General features: G+C 38.3%; 1 protein-coding gene across 6 annotated transcripts in view; it reads right to left on the bottom strand.

The window, feature by feature from the left end:
- The window catches only part of aak1a (AP2 associated kinase 1a), a 63,201-nt gene extending 43,345 nt beyond the window's left edge, over nt 1-19,856 (bottom strand). For 3 of the 6 annotated variants that reach the window (XM_065247730.2, XM_065247732.2, XM_065247731.2), the window contains exons 1-4: nt 18,885-19,855; nt 5,844-5,962; nt 4,657-4,765; nt 1,563-1,705 (exon numbers count right to left, since the gene is read on the bottom strand). In XM_065247730.2, the coding sequence (XP_065103802.1) occupies nt 1,563-1,705; nt 4,657-4,765; nt 5,844-5,962; nt 18,885-19,041 (528 nt within the window). In that variant the 5' untranslated portion in view covers nt 19,042-19,855. Of the gene's footprint in view, nt 1-1,562; nt 1,706-4,656; nt 4,766-5,843; nt 5,963-18,884 lie in introns of all 6 variants that reach the window. The other 3 variants (XM_065247734.2, XM_065247733.2, XM_065247735.2) reach the window with 2 other exon arrangements.
- Nucleotides 19,857-20,877: the final 1,021 nt, after the last annotated feature.

Below are 20,877 nucleotides of genomic sequence, written 5' to 3'. Positions count from 1 at the left end.
GTTCGCACACTCGCAACCTGTTAATTCAGAGCGTCTTGCTTTGTTTTTTTTAAAGGAAACTCTCATTTCAGGTGTAAGGTTAGAGGTTTTACGTTAATTTAATTATGATAAAGGATATGTGTTTGATCTTTTCGTAGCCTAGCTTACTGTTATTAACAAAAACTAAACACCCTACTATATATGTTTATTAAGTAAATGTTCAATAACATTAATTTTAGTTAAGTCACCAAACATATTCTGATTTAAAAAAAGAAAAAAATTCCTTTGCATTGTTGCACTTTACTTCATTAATGCGTTTTACTGTGTTAATGGAATAAGGAAGCGAGTAGGATTCGGTTTCGGACGAATCTTAAACAGTGGATTCGGTATTCAGCCGAACCCAAAAAATCTGGATTCGGTGCATCCCTATAATAAACAAATTATATCCAAAGAATATATTATATCCCAATTAGATCCAATAAAAAATAAGACAAAAATATCATGATCCATTTTAATAACTTTAAAAACTTGATCACTTTATGAGCCAAGCCCAAAATATTAAATATGTGGACAAACATATACAACACACAACGTCTATGTAGACAGCGCTTTAACTCTTTCCCTGACAGCGTTTTTTTTTTAAGTTGCCAGCCAGCAACAGCATTTTTTATGATTTTCACAAAAATTTAATGCCTTTTTAAGAAAAAAATCTTCTTTAAATATATAAACGGTTTGATGTAAAAAAACCTCATTGTCAGGCAAGCGTTTGCTCTTAATTGACAAAATAACTCCTCAATTGGAGTTAAAGTGTTAAATATTACTTGGGTCAAAACAGTGGATACCAAACATGTGAGACAGTGGAACGTTGCCATGTGTCAATCATTGCAGTTTTATAAGTGAGTCTTGATCTGTACACTCATGGAGCGATCATTTAGGGGCATTTAAAGGGCACACATTATGCCCATTTTTACAAGATGTAATATAAGTCTCAGGTGTGCCTTGAATGTGTCTTAAAACACCACAGATCATTTATTATAGCATGTCCAAAATGACCCTATTTGTGCGGGAGCAAAAAAGTGCACTGAGCTACTGCTTTCAGCTAAAAATGGATCTGATTCCTGTAAATATGGTCTGGGAAATAGTATATTTAGCCACATTAGTGCTACTACGTGTAACTAAACACATTTAGAAAAGCTTTTGGTAAAGTTAACCAGTCAGTCAGTGGCCATGAGCGAGGCTTTTTTGTGTGACATCACATTAACAAGAGAATCAAAACAGCATGTCTAATGAGACTGCTTTGGTTTAATGGGGATTAGAAAATGAAAGAGTGTATTTTCATTGTAGGGTTGTTGTGTTCACACACTGCCAACACACATTGATGTCCAAACACCTTGTAAAAGTGGATTTTGCATTATATAAGGCCATTAAATGTGGCTGTCACTCCCGAAACTTTAGTGTGCAGGATTTCAGAATGCTTTGCAGTATGGTGCTAATAATATAATAAATATAATAAATGTGTAAGGAATAGACACAGCCATCAATGAAAAGTGAGATTTGATATAATAAAGGTGTACAGGTCATACTTTGAGGTCCCGGTGGATGATGGGAGGTTTGCACTGATGCAGTCTTGCAACGGCTTCACATGTGTCACAGAAGATCTGCAGCACCTCTGGCTCAGTGAATCCTGTCTGCAAGCGCTGGTTCATCAGATTCACAACCTGACCACCTGGATTCACACACAGACAAACAAAAGTCAAACACAATACTGCCCTACTGCAATAAGTCCATACATTTGTGCCAATTATTTGTGCCAGTTCAGTATTCTTTTAAGGGGGACTTTTCACAAGACTTTTTTAAGATGTCAAATAATGTGCCGTTTTTGAGTGTGTGAGTCCTTTAAAATGCAAATGAGTTGATCTCTGCACTAAATGGCAGTGCCGTGGTTGGATAGTGCAGATTAAGGGACGGTATTATCCCCTTCTGACATCACAAGGGGAGACAAATTTCTTTTTTTACATGCTTGCAGAAAATGGTTTACCAAAACTAAATTACTGGGTTGATTTTTATCACATTTTCCAGTTTGTTAGAAGCACTTGGGACCCAAATATAGCACTTACATATGTAAAAAGTCAGATTTCATGATATGTCCCCTTTAAAATCCCATGCACTACAAAAAAAATCTAACAAAACTTAAAACAGAAACAATGAATCCAAGCCAGTTACAGTTACAGCCTTCAAATAGTCTTAAAGTATGCATATCGCATTTTTAAAGCTAAATGTTAAGTCTAGGGGTGGGCAATAAACCGGTAGGTATGATAAACCGGTAGAAATTTGTCAACCAGGAGAGATTCATTAACTCTTTCACCGCCAGCGTTTTTAAAAAAAGTTGCCAGCCAGCGCCAGCGTTTTTCATGATTTTCACCAAAGTTTAATGCCTTCCAGAAAATGTTCTTCTTTAAATATATAAACATACAATATACCAAATGAAAGAACAGACCCTCTGCTTTCAAACAAAAAAAACCGTTTCATCCTACCTTTAGTGGTTCTTTTGCAATCAGCTTTTGAATATGGGTAGGTTTTTGCAAAAATACCATATTTTGAGCAAAAAGCAGAGATAATTCAATTTTTATGACGGACTTTTCATAGAGATCCCATTCAGAGCGATCTTTAAAACAGACACGGACATGCAGCAGCTTGCCATAGGGCAATACTTCCGGTTTTAAAAAGTTCGGAAGTGCGCCACCTGGTGGATAATAGCGGTATTGCGGAAAGACGGAAAATCTCGTCATTGGCGGGGAAGCGTTTTCTCTTAATTGACGAGATATCTCGTCAATGGCGGGGAAAGAGTTAAGCTCATTAAATACACATATGCATCAAAATTCCTGTCTTTGCAAGTATCATAATAAACACAACAATTTAGGTCTTAAAGGAATCCAAATGGTTACAAACATTCCTCAAAATATCTTCCTTCGTGTTCATCAGAACAAAGAAATGTATACAGGTTTTTAACAACATGAGAGTGAGAAAATGATAAAATCATTTTTGGGTGAACTATCCCTTTAAGAGAAAGTAAACAGCTGAAAAAGAAAACGCACTTGTAACAGTAGATTGGATCCGGACTTTGGTCTTAAAGGGGAAGTTACCTAATTTTGCTCCTGTCTGTCACTCATGTCAATCAAACAGCATTGAGAGAAAATCTCTCACTGATCTTGACTAAATCACTTTTCTACCCTTAATAAGATATATATAGACATTATTATTTATTATCCTTATTTTATCACTGACTGTTTATCTTCAGTGAGCTTGAGTTTTGTTTGTTTTTTGTCTTCATTTTAATAACACACAAAACTTATTAAAAGATAAAAAACTCTACTGTGATGCATATTATTATCGTGATATAAAGTGAATCGTATCATGATATAAGATTTTGGACATATCGCCCACCCCTAATTAACTCTATCATGCAAACACAAACTGTGTGTGAAAGGGGGATCAAAAACATGGCTCAATTCCTTAACACTGATATTGGGCCCTATCTTGCACCCAGCACAATTGACTTTGTCAGTGACGCATGTATCATTTGTATTTTGCACCGGCGCACAGCGGGTTTTTCCCTCCACAGACGCACGTCGGCAAATCAGGGAATGAACTTGCGCTCCCTGGGCGGTTCAGCGCAAAAAAGGAGGCGTGTTCCGGCGCAAACCATCCCTGATGCTATTTTGCAGTTTCAAAAAACAATTGCGCCACTGACCAAAAAAAAAACTAGTCTAAAGTCAGTGGCGCGTTGTGCGTGGTTCATTATGCTATTTTAAGGGCGCATGCTTGACCATAATGTATAGCGTGCACAACCCGCACACAATTTGCTTATCTAATCTACACAGATGCAACAGTTATTTTTTCAAATCATAAATTGTTACAATAAAAAATATTAACACATTAGATAAGTGAAATCATTGTGTTGAGCATCGTGGTGATAGTTTTTATTTATTTTGTGTGGCTGCGTTAAAAATTTATCATGCAAATAACGATTCAAATATTTTCATACGTTTGTTGTGTGGCTGTATAACGTTTATTTTATGTAAATAATAATTAAAATGTTTTCATAAGAAACCTTAAACATCTCCTGCCATCATTGTAGCGCTTGTGGCGCAACGTCCTGGGGATGCCAGCTGATGAGACAATTGTGGCTATTTCCTCCCACGCCTGTTTAACTGACGCTGATTTGGGCGGGTTTCTCCCATCCCCATACAAAACAACTTCTCTGTCTTTGACTGCTCTTACAAGAACGTCGGTCTCCTCGGCTGTGAACCGCTCCTGGCGTGCGCCTGGTAAATCCGTCATAATAGCAACCCGCCATGGAACTTGCGCACTTGCGTTTAAAGGGAATGTTGGATGACGTTCTGATTGGTTTATTTGACGTTACGCCCAAACCACACCTATGAATAATGAACCTACCTCAGACCAACCCCTTATTGATTTGCACTTGGTGCAAGAGTTATTTCTCCCTCTGGGAAAATAGCAACAGCGCCCAAGATCCGCCCACAGTCACTTGCCCTTTCCGGTTCGCACTTGTGTTTCAGATCGTTAAAATAGGGCCCATAATGTTATACTGATATCTGTGCATGTGTATGAAGCACGTAAATTGGGATTTAATTTTTCCGAAAAACACAGACTGACCTCTACAGAAGTCCATCAGTATGAGTACTTCCCAAACATCTCCTGATCCTATTGCCGTTATACTGGAGTCCATGAAGCCGACAATGTTTTTGTTACCCACCAGGTCCCTCTGGTTTAAAAAATAAATAAAATTTAAATAAAGAGATATCATTACAGTATTCAAATTTGCTTTGTCAAGTCACAGTATTGCATTCTTAAAGGAATAGTCTACCCTTTTGCCATATTAAACTGTTATTACCTCAACTTAGACGAATTAATACATATCTATCTTTTTTCAATGCGTGCACTGTACAGCGCGTCGTGAATGTGTTAGCATTTAGCCTAGACCCATTCATTCCTATGGTACCAAACAGGGAAGCCACCAAACACTTCCGTGTTTTCCCTATTTAAAGACTGTTACATAAGGGGTTATACCAGTAAGTATGGTTACACAAAATAAAACTTTTTTTTGGTACCATAGGAATGAATGGGGCTAGGCTAAATGCTAACACATTCACAACGCGCTGTACAGTGCATGCATTGAAAAAAGATAGATATGTATTAATTCGTCTAGGCTGAGGTAATAACATAGTTTAATACGGCAAAAGGGTTGACTATTCCTTTAATCAATTAGTTAACATTCAATGAACAGTGTAATAAGTTCAATACAAACGTTCGACAATAAATTAATTTTAGAAGAGTATTTATTGATTAAATGAACAAATGTTGGGTGTCTATAGGCAGCATTGAATTATTGCAACATTTAAATCTCAATAACTAAGCAGAAAGATCTCTTTGTTTATCAACCACTGACTACAAGCTCATTCAAAAGACATTTAAATGCAATGCTAGTTTTTAAATGAAACAGCTTAGTTGTTAAATGCCCTTTTAATCGACTCGTTCACCCACAAATTACAAAAGCCCCCTGTTTGTCATCTATTCAGGAGTCCACTGTGAGCAGCTGAGCATTTAAAACACCAAGACACTTTGTGAAACTGAAACAGTGCTAACATTTTCCTCTCTCTATAGGCCCACAACAGTAAACTGGTTTTCCATTTGCGACACATTAATCATGGTGATCAGCCAAAACTAACATGAAGGTGAATAAAGCTGGTCACCGACTAAACCAACTGAGCTAAACCACAGCAATGGCACGTAACTTGATGTATTTTGTATGGTGTATATATAGCCCAGTAAGAGAAACTCACCATAATCTGAATTTCCATCTTGCACACTTGAAGGTCGTGTTCATTGTTGACATACATTCTCTTCAGTGCACAGCGGAGGCCTTGATGAGTCCTCACCAGAAACACAATGGCAAAACCACCTGCGAAGAGAAAATCCAGAGCCTGAAACTATTGAGCACGAGACTGAAAGCCCTCTCATTTGTGATTCAAGAATCGTAAACAGTATCACAGCAACACAGGCAATCCTTGTTCAGGGAAAAAAGGGAAGACTTGGGCCTGGTTTCACAGACAAGGCTTAGCTAAAGCCAGGACTAGGCCTTAGTTAAATTAAGGCATTTAAAGGGGGGGGGGGGGGGTAACTGTTTTCTTGCATTCTGACTTATTAACACAGTTTAAGAGTTGAATTCCTCTTGCAAAAAATTGGCAGTTGGACGTGTGACAGAGTATTTCTGTGCCAAATGCACATCGCCAGGGTTGGTACGAGTTTCAGAAAGTTTTTTTCAAACATGGGCACTTCTTATGTACCATGGGTAGACGTTATGTATCATATTTCTTCTATGGGCACTTCCCCCTGAAAAGCAAGCCCACACGATAATCAGCATGAAAGCAAAACTACAAGTCAAAAGGCATCACTTCATGCAACAGCTTTATTTTATTAATGTTAGGGACATTTTTAATTTAAAGGTGCCAAAGCATTGTAATAATATTAAATTGTTCTCTGATATCTACATAGAAGGTATGCAACTTTATTAAGTGCAAAAATTATCTAGAGACGGTTTTACATTTACAACCCTAGGATTTGTCTAAACAATGAATTGGTCTATTATTATCTTACTTGAAAGGGTCATGAATAATAATGTTGAGCTCTGCTCTGATTGGTTGTTTCTCAGAGCGGCTCCTTCAGTAGCTTTGTGTGTACGTAAACAGACCTTATGTTTGAGTCTGTATCAGACGAAGATACAGATCCTGAGGAATAATCAATTGTTTGAAGATTGTTATTGGACGTTTCTGAGTGATATAAGTTCAAAACGTAACTAACATTAATAGTAGAACTTCAGCCTAAACGTTAGCATATAGCATTAGCTAGCATATAGTGCTAACTCAGCAGTCACGACATTTGCTAAACAATTGTGTTTGAGGCTAATGATATGTCATTACTCTTTACACAACTCTTATTATTCATCTATGCTTAAGTAAATACAGTTTTACATTCTGCGGCACCTTTATATTTTACAATTATGCATTTGGCAGACACTTTTATCCATTCTAACACACTGTACATTTACAATGCCACATTAGCCTCTTTCACACAAGTAAATTATCATACATTCACTAGAATGACTTTACCAGTAACAAAACAAAAGCAACAACGTTACATCTTTTTACCAGTAAGATAGTGAACTGCTTGTGTGCTTTAAAAGTTAAAATGTTAAAAGCATCTAATGTGAGTTTAAATATCATTTTGTGTTCCCAGCTTTATCTTCACCTCAGATCTTAAAAACAAATGAATAGAAACAAGTAAGCACATTTAACTGTCAACTTATTGTGATCAAAAAGTGTATTTTATGACAAAGATTTTTTTACACAGTAACACAGTATGTATTTTAATCATGTTTAAAAGGTGTGTAATATTTATGCTTTATGCATATTTTGATTATTTCATTGCAAGTGAATTACTAACAGAGAGAGCCCGCCCACATGCTCTTCTGATTGGCTGTGGTTTATTCATTTTATTTATATTTAGCATGGCATGAGGGTGAATTTTATCATTTTTATAAAAAAAAAAAACAAAAAAAAAAATCCAATTTAACTTCAAAATACAGACTACACATAAAGGTGCTGTGCTTGTGAACCCATCTGCTATTGTGAGCCAGATTCAGACTGAATTTATATAAACACATTCATACATAGCCGGAAAACAGCAATGAATTTGTTGAATTTGTTCAAGCACAACAAGCCACGCCTGCGCCTCCACACCAAAGACTCACAGAATGCCTTCAGATGAGGTGTGGTGTGTCCTAAATACCCTGCTCAACACTGAGAACGCTATTATGTAAGACAGTCTATAAATATCCATCCACTATCTTGTTTACAATGCTGATTACTAAGAATCCTACTAAGAGGCCTACAATACCTTAAAACTGCAGCATCCTGGAGGAATATTCAAGGTTAATGTCAACTAGACAGAATACTGTAATTACTTGCTGTTATATTTTTAATTTGGGATTTCGATAATCCATGTTCGATTACCAATTTAAAAAAAAAACTGTCATAATTTTTTCATCGTCATGTTAAAATCTGTATGAATCTATATCTATATATTTATATATCTATATCCACACACACACACACACACACACACACACACACACACACACACACACACACACACACACACACACACACACACACACACACATTTCATTTTTGGTTGAACTATCCCTTTAACATGAGACTCCTGTGATAGAAATTGCTTGTCTTTCATTCATTTACTTTTGGCTGTTTGGCCTCAGTCGGAAATACAGAAGAAAATAGCCCATTTCCTTCAACACATGGTGCGTGACAGTGTTTCTGTGCCATCTCTATTGTGAACCCTGTGTCCCAGCATGCACTGCTCAGGTTTCTCCTCCGAGTGCATCTCATATGTCATTTCTCTATTGTACAATACGACAGCACTGTTCAACAAAAATACAGCAATAAGATAAAATTACAGCCATGTTTCCGGTACTCAAGGGCACAATGATGAGGTTATTGAACAATGCTGTAGTGATCTCAGACCAGTGTTGCAGTCTCTGGAATAAAGTCGTAATTCAACATTGAGTGCTGATGGTACTGTTAAAGGATTACTCCACTTTCATAAAAATAAAATCCTAATAATGTAGGCTACTCACCCCCATGTCATCCAAGTTGGTGATGTCTTTATCGGTTTAGTCGAAAAGAAAGTTTTTTGAGGAAAACATTCCAGGATTTTTTTCCATATAGTGGATTTTATTGGACCCCAACAGTTTACGGTTTCAACGCAGCTTCAAAGGGCTCTAAACGATCCCAAACGAGGAATAATTTGACAAGAAAAATAAAAAATAAGTACTGTCAAAAGGTCACATGTTACATATGTGAAACACACACTTTTTAAACAATAAGCTGACACAAAGACATTTATTAGTATTATTCTTAGTGCTGTGACGGATCACAGTTGATCCGTGATCTGTATGGATCACAACATGCGGTTCGGCTCACATGCGATTCGCGGATTAATACGCAAATTTAAATAGGGAAAGTTTATAATTTGCACATGTTTCCAAGGCTTGCAAATGTTAACATTCAAGTTATTTAAAACAATTTAACCACAAAAAGGTGCTAAAGTGAGCAGATTTCTGTACGCACATGCGTTAAATGTGTCCGGTCCAGCTTAAGTCAGGCGTAATCATCCTTTCAAAGATCTGAACTCTTGATGTGTGAACTATAGAGAGAGTTGCGCTACTGTGTCTCATACTATAGTCCATTAACATACATTTGCTGAATAGAGCAATGAAAAACAACGTAACTTATTTATGTGAAGCGAATATTTATGCTGCATCTTCTTCCTGAAGCACTGTTTGGAATTCGCCCTCCGCCTGTGTGTGTGAACGTGTTTAAGTGCCCTCAGTAGTGCATATACAGAGAGACGCATTTCAAAAAGTAAGCCAACATAAAATCTTTCTGTTCTTGACAGGGCACATACACACAAAATGATCTTCACAGTATTCTTTTTCTAATAAAAACATTTGTTTATGTCTTAAGTGAATTATAGAGTCAGAAACCAGTCTGTGCTTATTTGTTCTTAAAGAGACAGTAACCTTAATTAACGTACTTAAATCTGTGTCATTTATGTTAATCAAACAACCCAAGACAAAGAAAAAAAATCACTTCTGTGGTTCTAAAAAAAATAATAATTATATTTAATAATTATTCGTGTTATTTTTCATTTAATTTGATTTCTGTACCTTATGCTAATTTTAGACCTTACTTAAAGGAACAGTATGTAAGAAATGTATATCAATTAATCATAAAATGGCCCTGATATGTCACTAGACATTAAGAAATCATTTTCATTTCAAATACTTATATCACTGACAACAGTGGTCTGGCCAGGATATTGTCATTTAAAAATTGGAGTTGCAGCCCTCAACTGATGTTTATGTTGTCATTTTGTGTATTGGCCACCAGTTGGGTGATTGCAGTACCAGTTTTAGCCACAAGTTTTGTGATTGCAATACCAGTTTTGGCCACAATTCTACATACTGTTCCTTTAATGTCCAACTTTGTTCTTTTTTTTACAAATGTTTGTAATTTCTTTATTTGTATTTTTCCCACCCTTATCCGATCCGTGCCTCAAAAACCGCAATGTGATCCGAACCGTGAGTTTTGTGATCCGTCACAGCCCTAATTATTCCACATACAACAACGTCTGAATGCTCCTTTTTCTCCACACTGTAGTGGTAGTTTCGCATACGTCATGTGTGACCTTTCAAGGTCATGGGACGCTGGCGCATCACACGGCCGGTGCAAGACGAAAAGTTTTTCTTGGTGAAAATGACAATCGTTTCACAAGATGAGACCCTTATGCATCGTTTGTGATCGTTTAGAGCCCTTTGAAGCTGCGTTGAAACTGTAAACTGTTGGGGTCCAATAAAGTGAGAGCAATCCTGAAATGTTTTCCATGTTTTCAATTTCTTCTCGACTGAACAAAGAAAGACATCAACATCTTGGATGACATGGGGGTTGAGTAAATTATCAGGATTGGAGAAGTGGAGTAATCCTTAAAGACACAAATAGCTGCTTGAATCGTGTGACGTAAACCAAACAGTGTGTCTGCGCTACTGTAAACACAGACACAAACAAGCATAAAATTGCACACACACCCACGATGTAGGACAGTGCTAAATATGCACGGCCTTGTTGGGGAGGAGGTATCATTTTCGTTCTCATTTCCTGTTGTCCTGTTTGTGTGATCTTTGAAGCAGGGAAAACAAGCAGAATCATGACTCATCCATTCAGCAATTGCTTGCAAACATTCAGCAAAAACCGGTAGACCTACAGCACTAAACCACAAACAGCCATTCAAGGAGTCACACTTTCATATCAATCATTCATAGCAAATACCATACAAAAAGTAAGAATCACTTTACCAAAAAGCTACACACAATTTAATGTAACACAGCCTCGACTGGCAAATCCACAGCACTGGGAGAATTTCCGGTGGGCTGGTCTGTTTTTTGGCCATGGGGGCCGGTGTTGTTATTACCCTGTGTTGAAATATGGATGTTGTCCCTAGGCTGCCTGCACTTACGGCATCCCCAAACTTTTTATTTTACTGCAGCCCCACTCACAGAGTGCAGCCTGGAGGTTAATGATGACGATCTTTTGATTCCCTTAACGCGGCACCTTGCTAAAAATAGTCCGTTTTTCAAAATATATAATAGAAAGCGCAAAGGCAGCGCTGAAAAGACCAGAATAAAGAAAAGAAAGCTCTAGAAATTGATGCGGCCAAATGTACTAAGCAGAGTACCTTAGTTTTTAAGAGCACCTATCATCCGGAGCACCTTACTGGGCCTGTTGACATTTTCATAAATCCTCCCGCTTTGACTCACAGCCTATAAGTAGTCTATGTTTTCATATTTAAAGAATTTACTACTGACTAAACCTTGATTCAAACACAAGTTTTGAGCAGTGTAGAGTAGCGCTTGTTGTTTGTCGTTTCTATGATCACAAATGCAGACATAGTTTTATGTTTTAGTATCCTTAAGGGCTCTTTATAGTCGTACGTAGGTCCTACGGCGTAGCCGCGATGGCGTAAGTTCCGCGTCGGTTTTCATTAATACTTTTGTGTCATCATCCGGGTCGACGTGCAAACACGCGCGCAGACCACTGGTGGGCAGTAACCACGCGTGTAACCACAGTAGCAGGGCTACTGTCAAAGATGAAGAAGCTTGGAAAGTTAACCCACAAACGAAGAAGAAACAGCAACTTGTTTGTGTATGATTTGAGAAGACCAGCAATGATGGAAGTAAATAAACAGTGACTTTTTTTGCAGTTTGAGCAAAATCACTCCTCAACTTGGCCATTTTTGTTTTCACCGTCGCAAACGGAAATACCTATGACGCAGTTTATTTACCTGACGGGAGGGGTTCTGGTGGAACAATCACAGCGCTTGCGGTCCGTGTAGAACTGACACGCTGTCAAAAATTATGCGAGGTGCGCGTCAGGCTACACAGAGCTACGCACAGGCTACGGATAGCAACTTACGCACGACTATAAATCGGGCTTTACCTTACCAATCTGTTTCGTTCTGCTCAAGCCGCGCTAGTAAAGTTGATCGATCAGCTCGGTCATCTGCATTTTCTGGATCAGATTTAGCTAGTATCAATAAGAAAATAAAGACGATATTAACTCCTGTCAGTATTGCATTGTGAGCTAAAAAGCACAAGTTAAAGCAACACCATGTAGTTTTTCAACCTTCATAATGTATTTCCAAGACCCTTGTGATGGTACATTGATTTACAGTAGGATGAAAGACACATATGCCATAACCTGACCAGGTCTGTATCGCTTTTACTGGCACTACGGAACTTCGGGGTGCGGGTAGTAACCCAAGCACAAAAAGAACTACAAAATTCGACTGCTTTACGGCATACCTCACTTCCACCCCCATTTCCTCAAGTTTGTACGTGAGTGCCTAATTCGGCTTTCACATAGGATGCGGTGTGCGCTGCGCTCGCCGCTGGGTTCCGCGCAGCCAAGCGATTTGTGCTCTGATGACCAGACCAAAGTATGCGGGGTTTTCAATAAATTACTACAGTGTTTATATTTGAGTTAAATAAGAACAGAGACTGATGTTGTTCATCTCTATTTCACGTAACTTTAAGCATACCTACAACAAGCTGCTTGACTTAAAACACACCTGACATGTCAACTTGAATTGCTACGTGTTTCCATGACACGGCTTTCCTTCCGATGTCTCTGTAGGAGCATAAACTTGTATTATAAAGCTCTGAGAAAGTTTCTATTGGCCGCGCGGGTAATCGTTACAGAGCGCAGCGCAAAAGTTAAACTATTTTGAACTTTGACCGTGGCGTGAGCGCAAGCTGCGCTCCGCTGCGCTCGGCGCAACAAAAAACTGCCCTTGCGCAGCGCAAGCCATTGAACTGAATGGGTTTCATAACGCAGCGCACACCGCATCCTATGTGAAAGCCGCATAACTAGCGTTTGTTTGTGCTGTCACGCGGGTGTATGTTGTTATCATGGCCGCAGCAACAAAACCCAAGGCGACAAAGGTTTTGTCGGAGGAGTCTAGGGAGAGAAAAAGGGACAGTGACAAAATTAAAGTCCGGACGAGGATAAACATTGGTACGGCATTTGCTCGCGTGAGCTAAAGGAGGAGGAGGGCTGCCGACCGATGCTGATTTGGCTGTCATGCTGTTCGACTTGTAAATATTGAATAAAAATTTTTTGTCTGCCTGACTATGTTACGAAAGCTATCTGGTCCTCCATTTATCTTCATGAATCAAGTAATGTTTGGGAGCCACTGTATTAATCACAATGTTGAATATGTCAGCTTCAATATAGACTTGACTGAACCCAGCAACTACCACAAACCCAAATGCACCAGCGCACATCGGGCATGACAGCTGAGAGCGAACAGATGGCAACTATTAAACACATTAATGAATAAATCAGTTGCTGACCATCTATTATTCACAAACTCACACGCATACATTGGCATCTCTGCTCTCTGAGGGCAGCATGATACCTACACAACTACATCTAAGCTCTATGAGAATAACAGCAGAAGACAAAGAAATAACCCTAAACAGATGCTCATATATAACCAGAGCAGAATACACACAAAATAACATTTATTGTGAAAAATACCATGATGAATACCCATAAGCTCTTGCATCATCAAAAAAGTGTGTCTGCACCATATGTCGGAGCACTGTCCACTATACCATCGGCTCTGAAGGGCTAGCTAATCTTTATGATGTGATTGGCGTGAATACCTCTGACGTCAGCCATAAATGTGATGCTCCTTACCATGTTTGAAAGATTTGCTTGCTAACAGGAGTTAACTTAGAGGCTGTGAGTCTGAAGCGGGAGGAATTATGATAATGTCGGTCTTTACTCCATCACCAATACCAGGAAGTAAACTGTTGCCTACAATCCGTATGTTTGTTGTAGTCCAAGAAAAGAGATGAACGTTGGACACATAACTCACGTCATTGTTTACTTTGGGGTTTTTACCTTTTCCACATTGTTAACATGTAATAATACACACTTACACCCCCAAAGGAAATGTAAAATTGTGAATCAGACAATAGGTTCTCTTTAAAGCCTCAATTTATAAAGTGGCCTGTGTGTGTAATGCGCTTTATTCTTGGGTAGGGAGGGTTAACCCCCAGGGGAAAAAAACACCCATGGACAACGCCTCTCGCACTGTGGAAAAGTCCTTCCACCACAGCTGGAAAAAATTCCTAGAGAACTTTTTATGACCCTGTCCATCAAAATGATTAAGTCTAACTCAACCTTTGCTCAGCACATTTAAACCACAGACCTTTCTGAGGCTACAAAAATACAAACCTATCCAGCAACTGTCTTTTAATACAAGCCAGAGGTCATGGGTGTTATACCATCAGCTGTTGACATTCACCCTTTGCCTAAATCAGATGTGGGCAAAGTAGGGCCCGCGGGCCAAATGTGGCCGGCTGGCCACTTTTATCCGGCCCGCAGTTTATATTTTATTGAACGGTGTAGGATTTTGGTCTAGAATGAGTAATTTGATGCAAAACCATCAACGTCCAAGATGTAGCTAGTGATGAAAAACTTGACTGGAAAATGAGCAGGTCTACAGAAGTAAGTATGTTGTTTGCCAAAACTTATTGCCATTTTTAAAGACCAAAAACTGAATATGATGGTGAATATGAAATAATTATCTACTAATGAACATGAAATGATTTGCGCTTAAGAAAATGAAGCATGCTTTAGCCACATTAAGCATATTTTTGATTTGTTGTAACCACAAAAGTATTATGGTCTCACAATGATATTTTATTTAGTAAAACGTTGGTAATACAAATGGCAACTAAACTGCTAAAAACTACACTAATAAAACCATTGTTAATTTTCCTTAATAATGATAACAGTAAAAATGGCTCACAATCTTATAGTATGCTTAATAGTTGTATGTAGTTGTTTTTTCTTTCAAAATATGAAAGTACTAGTGAAAGTGTTTATAAAAGACTGGGTAAAGATGAAAGTCTATAAATAGTAAAATTGTAACTGAGTCTTGATTTGGAATAAATAAAGCTACATACATTTAAATAGCTAAATAAAGTCAAATAAAGCTTTGTCATTCATAGTATGCCTTTGCCTTTATTTCAAAACCATGATGTGGCCCTCAAGTAAGAAACGTTTGCCAAACCGGCTTCAATGAACTAAATGATCTGCTCCAGGTCTGTGGTCAGGATCATGTCACACAGGAAACATTTACTGCTGTCATGGGTGGGTAGCATAAACACAGTTACATGAGCCAGACCTTCATTTCAGCATCTTTAGTATGCTAATCCAATAAGCTTTAATCCGCTTTTATAGTTCATAGACACTTAACCACTGGGATTGTACATAATGAAGATGTTGCAGGCATGCATCACTGCAGAGTTCACTTCTGAACTTGCATTTCTACTGAATAACCTGTCATCTGCTATGTAGTTTTGTAAACCTTGGCATTAAGTCTGTTCCACTATGCAGATTATTCTGGCCAAAAAACAAAATATTTCGCATGATCTAATTCTTTAATGCCCTTTATAGGCAATGCATCTGAACAGCGATATACTTCCCTGTAGTTAAAATGTATTTACATTACAAGACTACTGTCTGAGAAACACACATTTTACAATTGGCAGCAGCATTATAATACTACTAAACTTGAGTAAAGAGTAAAGAGAAGACTGAGATGCTGGTCGTTTAAGTAGTTTCAATAAAGAAGCACAATGAGGTAATAGATGGCAAAAGAGTATTTTAAACAATGAATGTTAAAGCTCCCATAACACATGCTGTTTCTGCTTATCTCATGTTAATCAGTACTTATATAGTATTACATCCTTCATATCTCTGAAAAGTCTTAAACTTTATCAGATTTATTAAAGAAATATCAGCTCTAGTGATAGTTTCCGGAAAAGCACAAAATCCCGGAGGATCCAGCGGGAGGAGCGAGTCACGAGCAAGCAACACACTATCACTTACGTGCCAATTGCCAACAAAACATACATTTGATGCAGTTTTACTTACCGCCTGCGACTCCTTTGGGACCAATCCATAACAACGAAATACAGCGTTAAACAATCACAAGCGCTGCTACTACGGATAAACAAACTATATTCATTGTTTCCATAAGACTGGCTTACTTTAAATGCTGAACAAGGCTTTCTTCTCCATACATCCAAAAACACACTTCTTCTGGGTTCAGCACAGCCAAGCGATTTGCACTCTGCTGGCCAGACCAAAGTAGGCGGAGTTTTCAAAACGTTTAGTTGGAGTTTTAAATGTCTAGTCATTTGATTGTTTTCCAATCTTTACTATAAATTACTACAGTATTTATATTTGGGTTAAATAGCGGATAAGGAATACAGACGCTGATGTTGCCCGTCTCCATTTCACGTAACTTAAGCTGCCTACCTACAAACTTAAAAAACACCTGACATGCCAATTTGAACTGTGTTTCCATGACAGCTTTCCCTCTGATTGTCTCTGTAGGAGCGTAAACTTCTATTTTAAAGCTCCAGGAATTCCGTCACACAGTGCAAGCTTTTTGTCCATTGCCGCGTTTCTATTGGTCGCGCGGGTAATCGTCACAGACCGCAGCGCAAAAGTTAAACTATTTTGAACTTTGACCGCGGCGTGAGCGCAAGCTGCGCTAGTGCAAGCTGCGCTACTGCTTTGCTCAACGCAACAACAAACCTGATGTTTGATGCAGCGATTGAAAGCGTGAAACTATAGGTGCGTAAAATTGCTGGGTATTTTCTGTCTAGCTTTCGCACACCTACTGCACTTTCGGAATTCTTTATTTTCTTTTTCTGCTTGTTTGTGAGTTTTGTTACATCTATATTTTTAATTGTTTAATTCTTCTAAAATTAATAGTGTACATATTTGGTTAAAATCGATTGCCTATTTTCATTTTCGAAACTTTTTTTGGTTGGTCCGATCGATTGTGCAATCGATTTTCGAACGAAAAGTGACAGCCCTAGTACATTCATTTCATTTGTACAGAGAGTCTGGCCACGCTCCATTGGAAAGCGTTACTTCCGTTAAGGAGGGTCCATTGTTGAAGTTAAAAACTATTGGATCTGCGCAGAGTCACTCAGGATCTGCCAAAGCCAATCGCTAACGTGTGGTCGTGACGTATATCATGCACCGAAACTGGACGGAAACAACAAGTCAGAATAATCAGACAAACAAAACTTAGCAAACCTGGTTCTTGCTCCAGCTTTAACTTCTGTATATTCGGCAGTTTTGCAACAACGGACCGAATAGCTTTTCTCACGACTTTCTCCGCTGCCATTACTGAACTACAACTCAAACTGACGCGCGACCTCAACGTCATCGTTCTTAGCCACCCCCATCTGTTCGCTGATTGGTCCTGCAGATTTTTGCAGGAGAAAACGAAACTCTATAGAGCCATCCCAGACGTACTGCTGAAGGGAAATGAAAATTAAGCGGAAGCACGTAGGAGGGCGGAGCCAGGCTAATTTGACACTAATGAGTAAAGACATTGATTTTGACTAATAAAATACTTTAAAAAACTACACACTGCCCATTTAAAGAAAAAAATGATCTGATTGTAATTTTCTTCATGATATTGTTTCCATGTTTTTATTGTTGCAATCCTAAACTATAAAAAAAGATGATATTATTTGCATTGCACTGCTTTCTCTTAAATCAAATCTGTCACCCTTAGTTCTTCTGACCTGCATTTTTAAGTCGTAACCCACCGGTTAGGAGACACAATCAACACATCAGCTTAAAGACTCACTTTTTTAGGATAGCCTTTTTATGACCCTTTTATTTGTTGTGTGTTCTTACATGTATGTATGCATTACTTGTCTCATTTTTACATGTACGTATGCATTTACTTGTTTTATTCTTACATGTATGTATGCATTACTTGTCTCATTTTGTGTGCGTTGTTTTCTTATTTTTTGTTATGTAAAGCGCCTTGAGAAGCTACTTTAAAGGCGCTATATAAAAATAAAGTTATTATTATTATAGACAATCCCTATGACATTGCTTCTCCTTACAGCAGAATGCCTCTGGTCTCTCGTGAGACACAATAATGATCCCAAATCTGCTTACAGCCAACAACAGAATTGACTTAAAGCTGTTGACTTGAGCATTCAGAATTCTCCAGGCACTGAGGTCATGACATGAACATATGACAGACTGTTTTCTCACAGCCCTTATAATATTATCTGCCGCTTTACATGCGGAGTATAAGGATAGGCAATCATTTTCAACATGAGCCTATTACTTCATTTACACCATACCTACATTTTTGCCATGTCTGACACAGTGGATAAGGCTCTCGACTGGGCCTCTACTGAGGTTTTCTGTACATTAGTGGAAAAATGTAATGACTCGAAATGACAAAATACAGAAAACTCCCACTGAAGTCCCAAATTAGCCTTTTCCTGTTAAAGATAACATGTCCCTTGGAAGTGAAGTTTGAGCGTTGAAACTCTCCAGATCTTTTTTCCTCAAACACTAACTAAAGTTACAAAAAAAATTATAATGCATAATAGAACCCCTTTAAGCCTTATCTGCTGAGGCAGCACGCGTCACTCTGTGCTGTCAGCAAACGTGACGCATGAATGAACATTACGTCAGAGGATCAGAGTCATTCATAGGCCGTATCATTATTAATCCATTATTGTTTATTTAATTCATTCCCTTTATATCGCTTTGCGAATATATGATTTTATTTATGACGTCTACCAAGTGTTTAATAAAAGTCAGAAAAGTAGCACATCTTACCCTCTGCCAACGTCTCCTCCACGGTGACTTGATACCGTCCTATGGAGAAAACCCGTCCGATAAAAGTGCCGCCGTTGCCGGAGCCCGCGCCGCCTCCCGCACCGGACAAGGGCACGGAGCTCGCCATCTCCCGTCGGGCGTCGAAGAACTTCTTCATTGTCCAACCACCAGCACTTTTACTTCAAGTATTAAATCATAAAAACCAACCGGTTTCTTGTGTTTGCGTCGTCCGACAGCTCAACCGAAGCTCGATAACAGATGCACAAATTAAAACACGATGATTTCTCAGTACAGTTGGGTCCAGGAAACGGTGAACATTTATCAGAGGTAGATGCGGACCCTCAGTTGCATTAAATTTAGTGTGAAATATCTGCGGCATCAGTTGAATAAGACAAACAGAAGGAATCAAATGTCAGACGCCCAGCCGGATGAGTCACCGTTCACTAGTCTTCATACTTGCCTTACCTAAATTTGTCATCCCCTTTTAGCTTATAATGCAAATATTTGTAAAATGTCCGAAGAAAGCCATGCGCTCTTGTCAGCTGATGCGCCTTTATAAACAAGACAGCAGGGAAACAAAATATTCACAGGGTCCTCGTCCTGCAGGCACCCTGTTTTTTATTAGGCACGGGTTATTCCTCGACAGCAATATCCGCAGAGATCGTCGTCAGTAAAGCGTTCAAGAGTTGCTCATTTGGTTCTCATTCAAACATTTCTGCGGATCCTTTAAAACAGACCCTTGCGTCCGAGCGAAAATCAGGAAGTGTCACGCGTATGGAGGAAAACTGCTGGATTGTCATGCAGGTTCGTGAATCATAGTGTTCGGTCGGGTTCTGATAAATAGGTCAGATATGGACAATAATGATAGACGGTTTGAAAAGAAGATTAAACAGCGCGTTTTAGTGTCGCCCGTCCACGGTCTGTGACGCGCTGGTAGTTTAGTTCAACAGAGAATGGTGACGTCAGCGGGGAGACGCACACGTGCGCTTCAAATAATTGCCGGTAGACGGCGCCATGACCAGCCTTAAAATTACTATAAAATTTCAATACAATTATTCACCTTACCACAGGAGACGTTTGGCATTACATATTTAAAACAATAATTTCTCAGCCTTAACCAGCACTAATCTTGACAAACTATGTACAGTATCGTTGGAAAGCTCACAAATTTATGTTTTCAAATTTCATCACCATTTTGCAAAAATAATAAGAAAAGCAATTTTCAAAAAAATTCCACGGCCAACAGGTATGTAGTTTGTAGTATTTCATATTTCAAGGCCATTTGATGATAGACATTTAGTAGTGACTCACCCCGTAGGAATACATATGAATTATTATATATTCATAATTGTAATATCCTATTATAAATCTTGAACAATCTTGACAACCTATATATCACTGGAAAGCTCCAAAAATTGTTTTTTTATATTTCAAAAACCTTTATTTAATTAATAATGATACAATGACAGTAATTTTTTAATTTGTGATTTGTGAGTATGTAGACACCTAGTGGCCTTAGTTGGTAAAACCACTAAAAGTGTGACAAAAACCCAGAGGTGTAAAAAGTACTCAAAAATGTTACTCAAGTAAAAGTACAAGTACTGAGTGTAAATTTTACTCAATTAAAAGTAAAAGTATCTGGCCAGAATCATACTTGAGTAAAAGTAAAAAGTACCACATTAAAATTGTACTTGAGTATTAAAAAAGTAAAAGTAACAGGAAACATTTAAACTAGAGATTCTTGTTTAAGCTTTTAATCTCTAAAAACATGAAGTGAATGCACCACATACAGGGTTTTATCCTGCTTTACAACTGTTTGTATTTAATTGTATTTCATTATCAAACTATAAAATGACCTAATTTCAGTATGCAAAATGCTACTCAAAGTTGTGAAACCTCGAATTTAACTAAAGCAGAAGCTGATTTTCAAAATTGAGTATCAAGCATCTCACAGACAGTGCAGAAAGAGTTGTATTAGTTCTTGTTCACACTG

Source organism: Paramisgurnus dabryanus, chromosome 11 (assembly GCF_030506205.2).
Source record: "Paramisgurnus dabryanus chromosome 11, PD_genome_1.1, whole genome shotgun sequence".
NCBI lineage: Eukaryota > Metazoa > Chordata > Actinopteri > Cypriniformes > Cobitidae > Paramisgurnus > Paramisgurnus dabryanus.
Note: the sequence above shows the minus strand (reverse complement) of the source record. Positions and strands in the feature narration are given on the sequence as shown.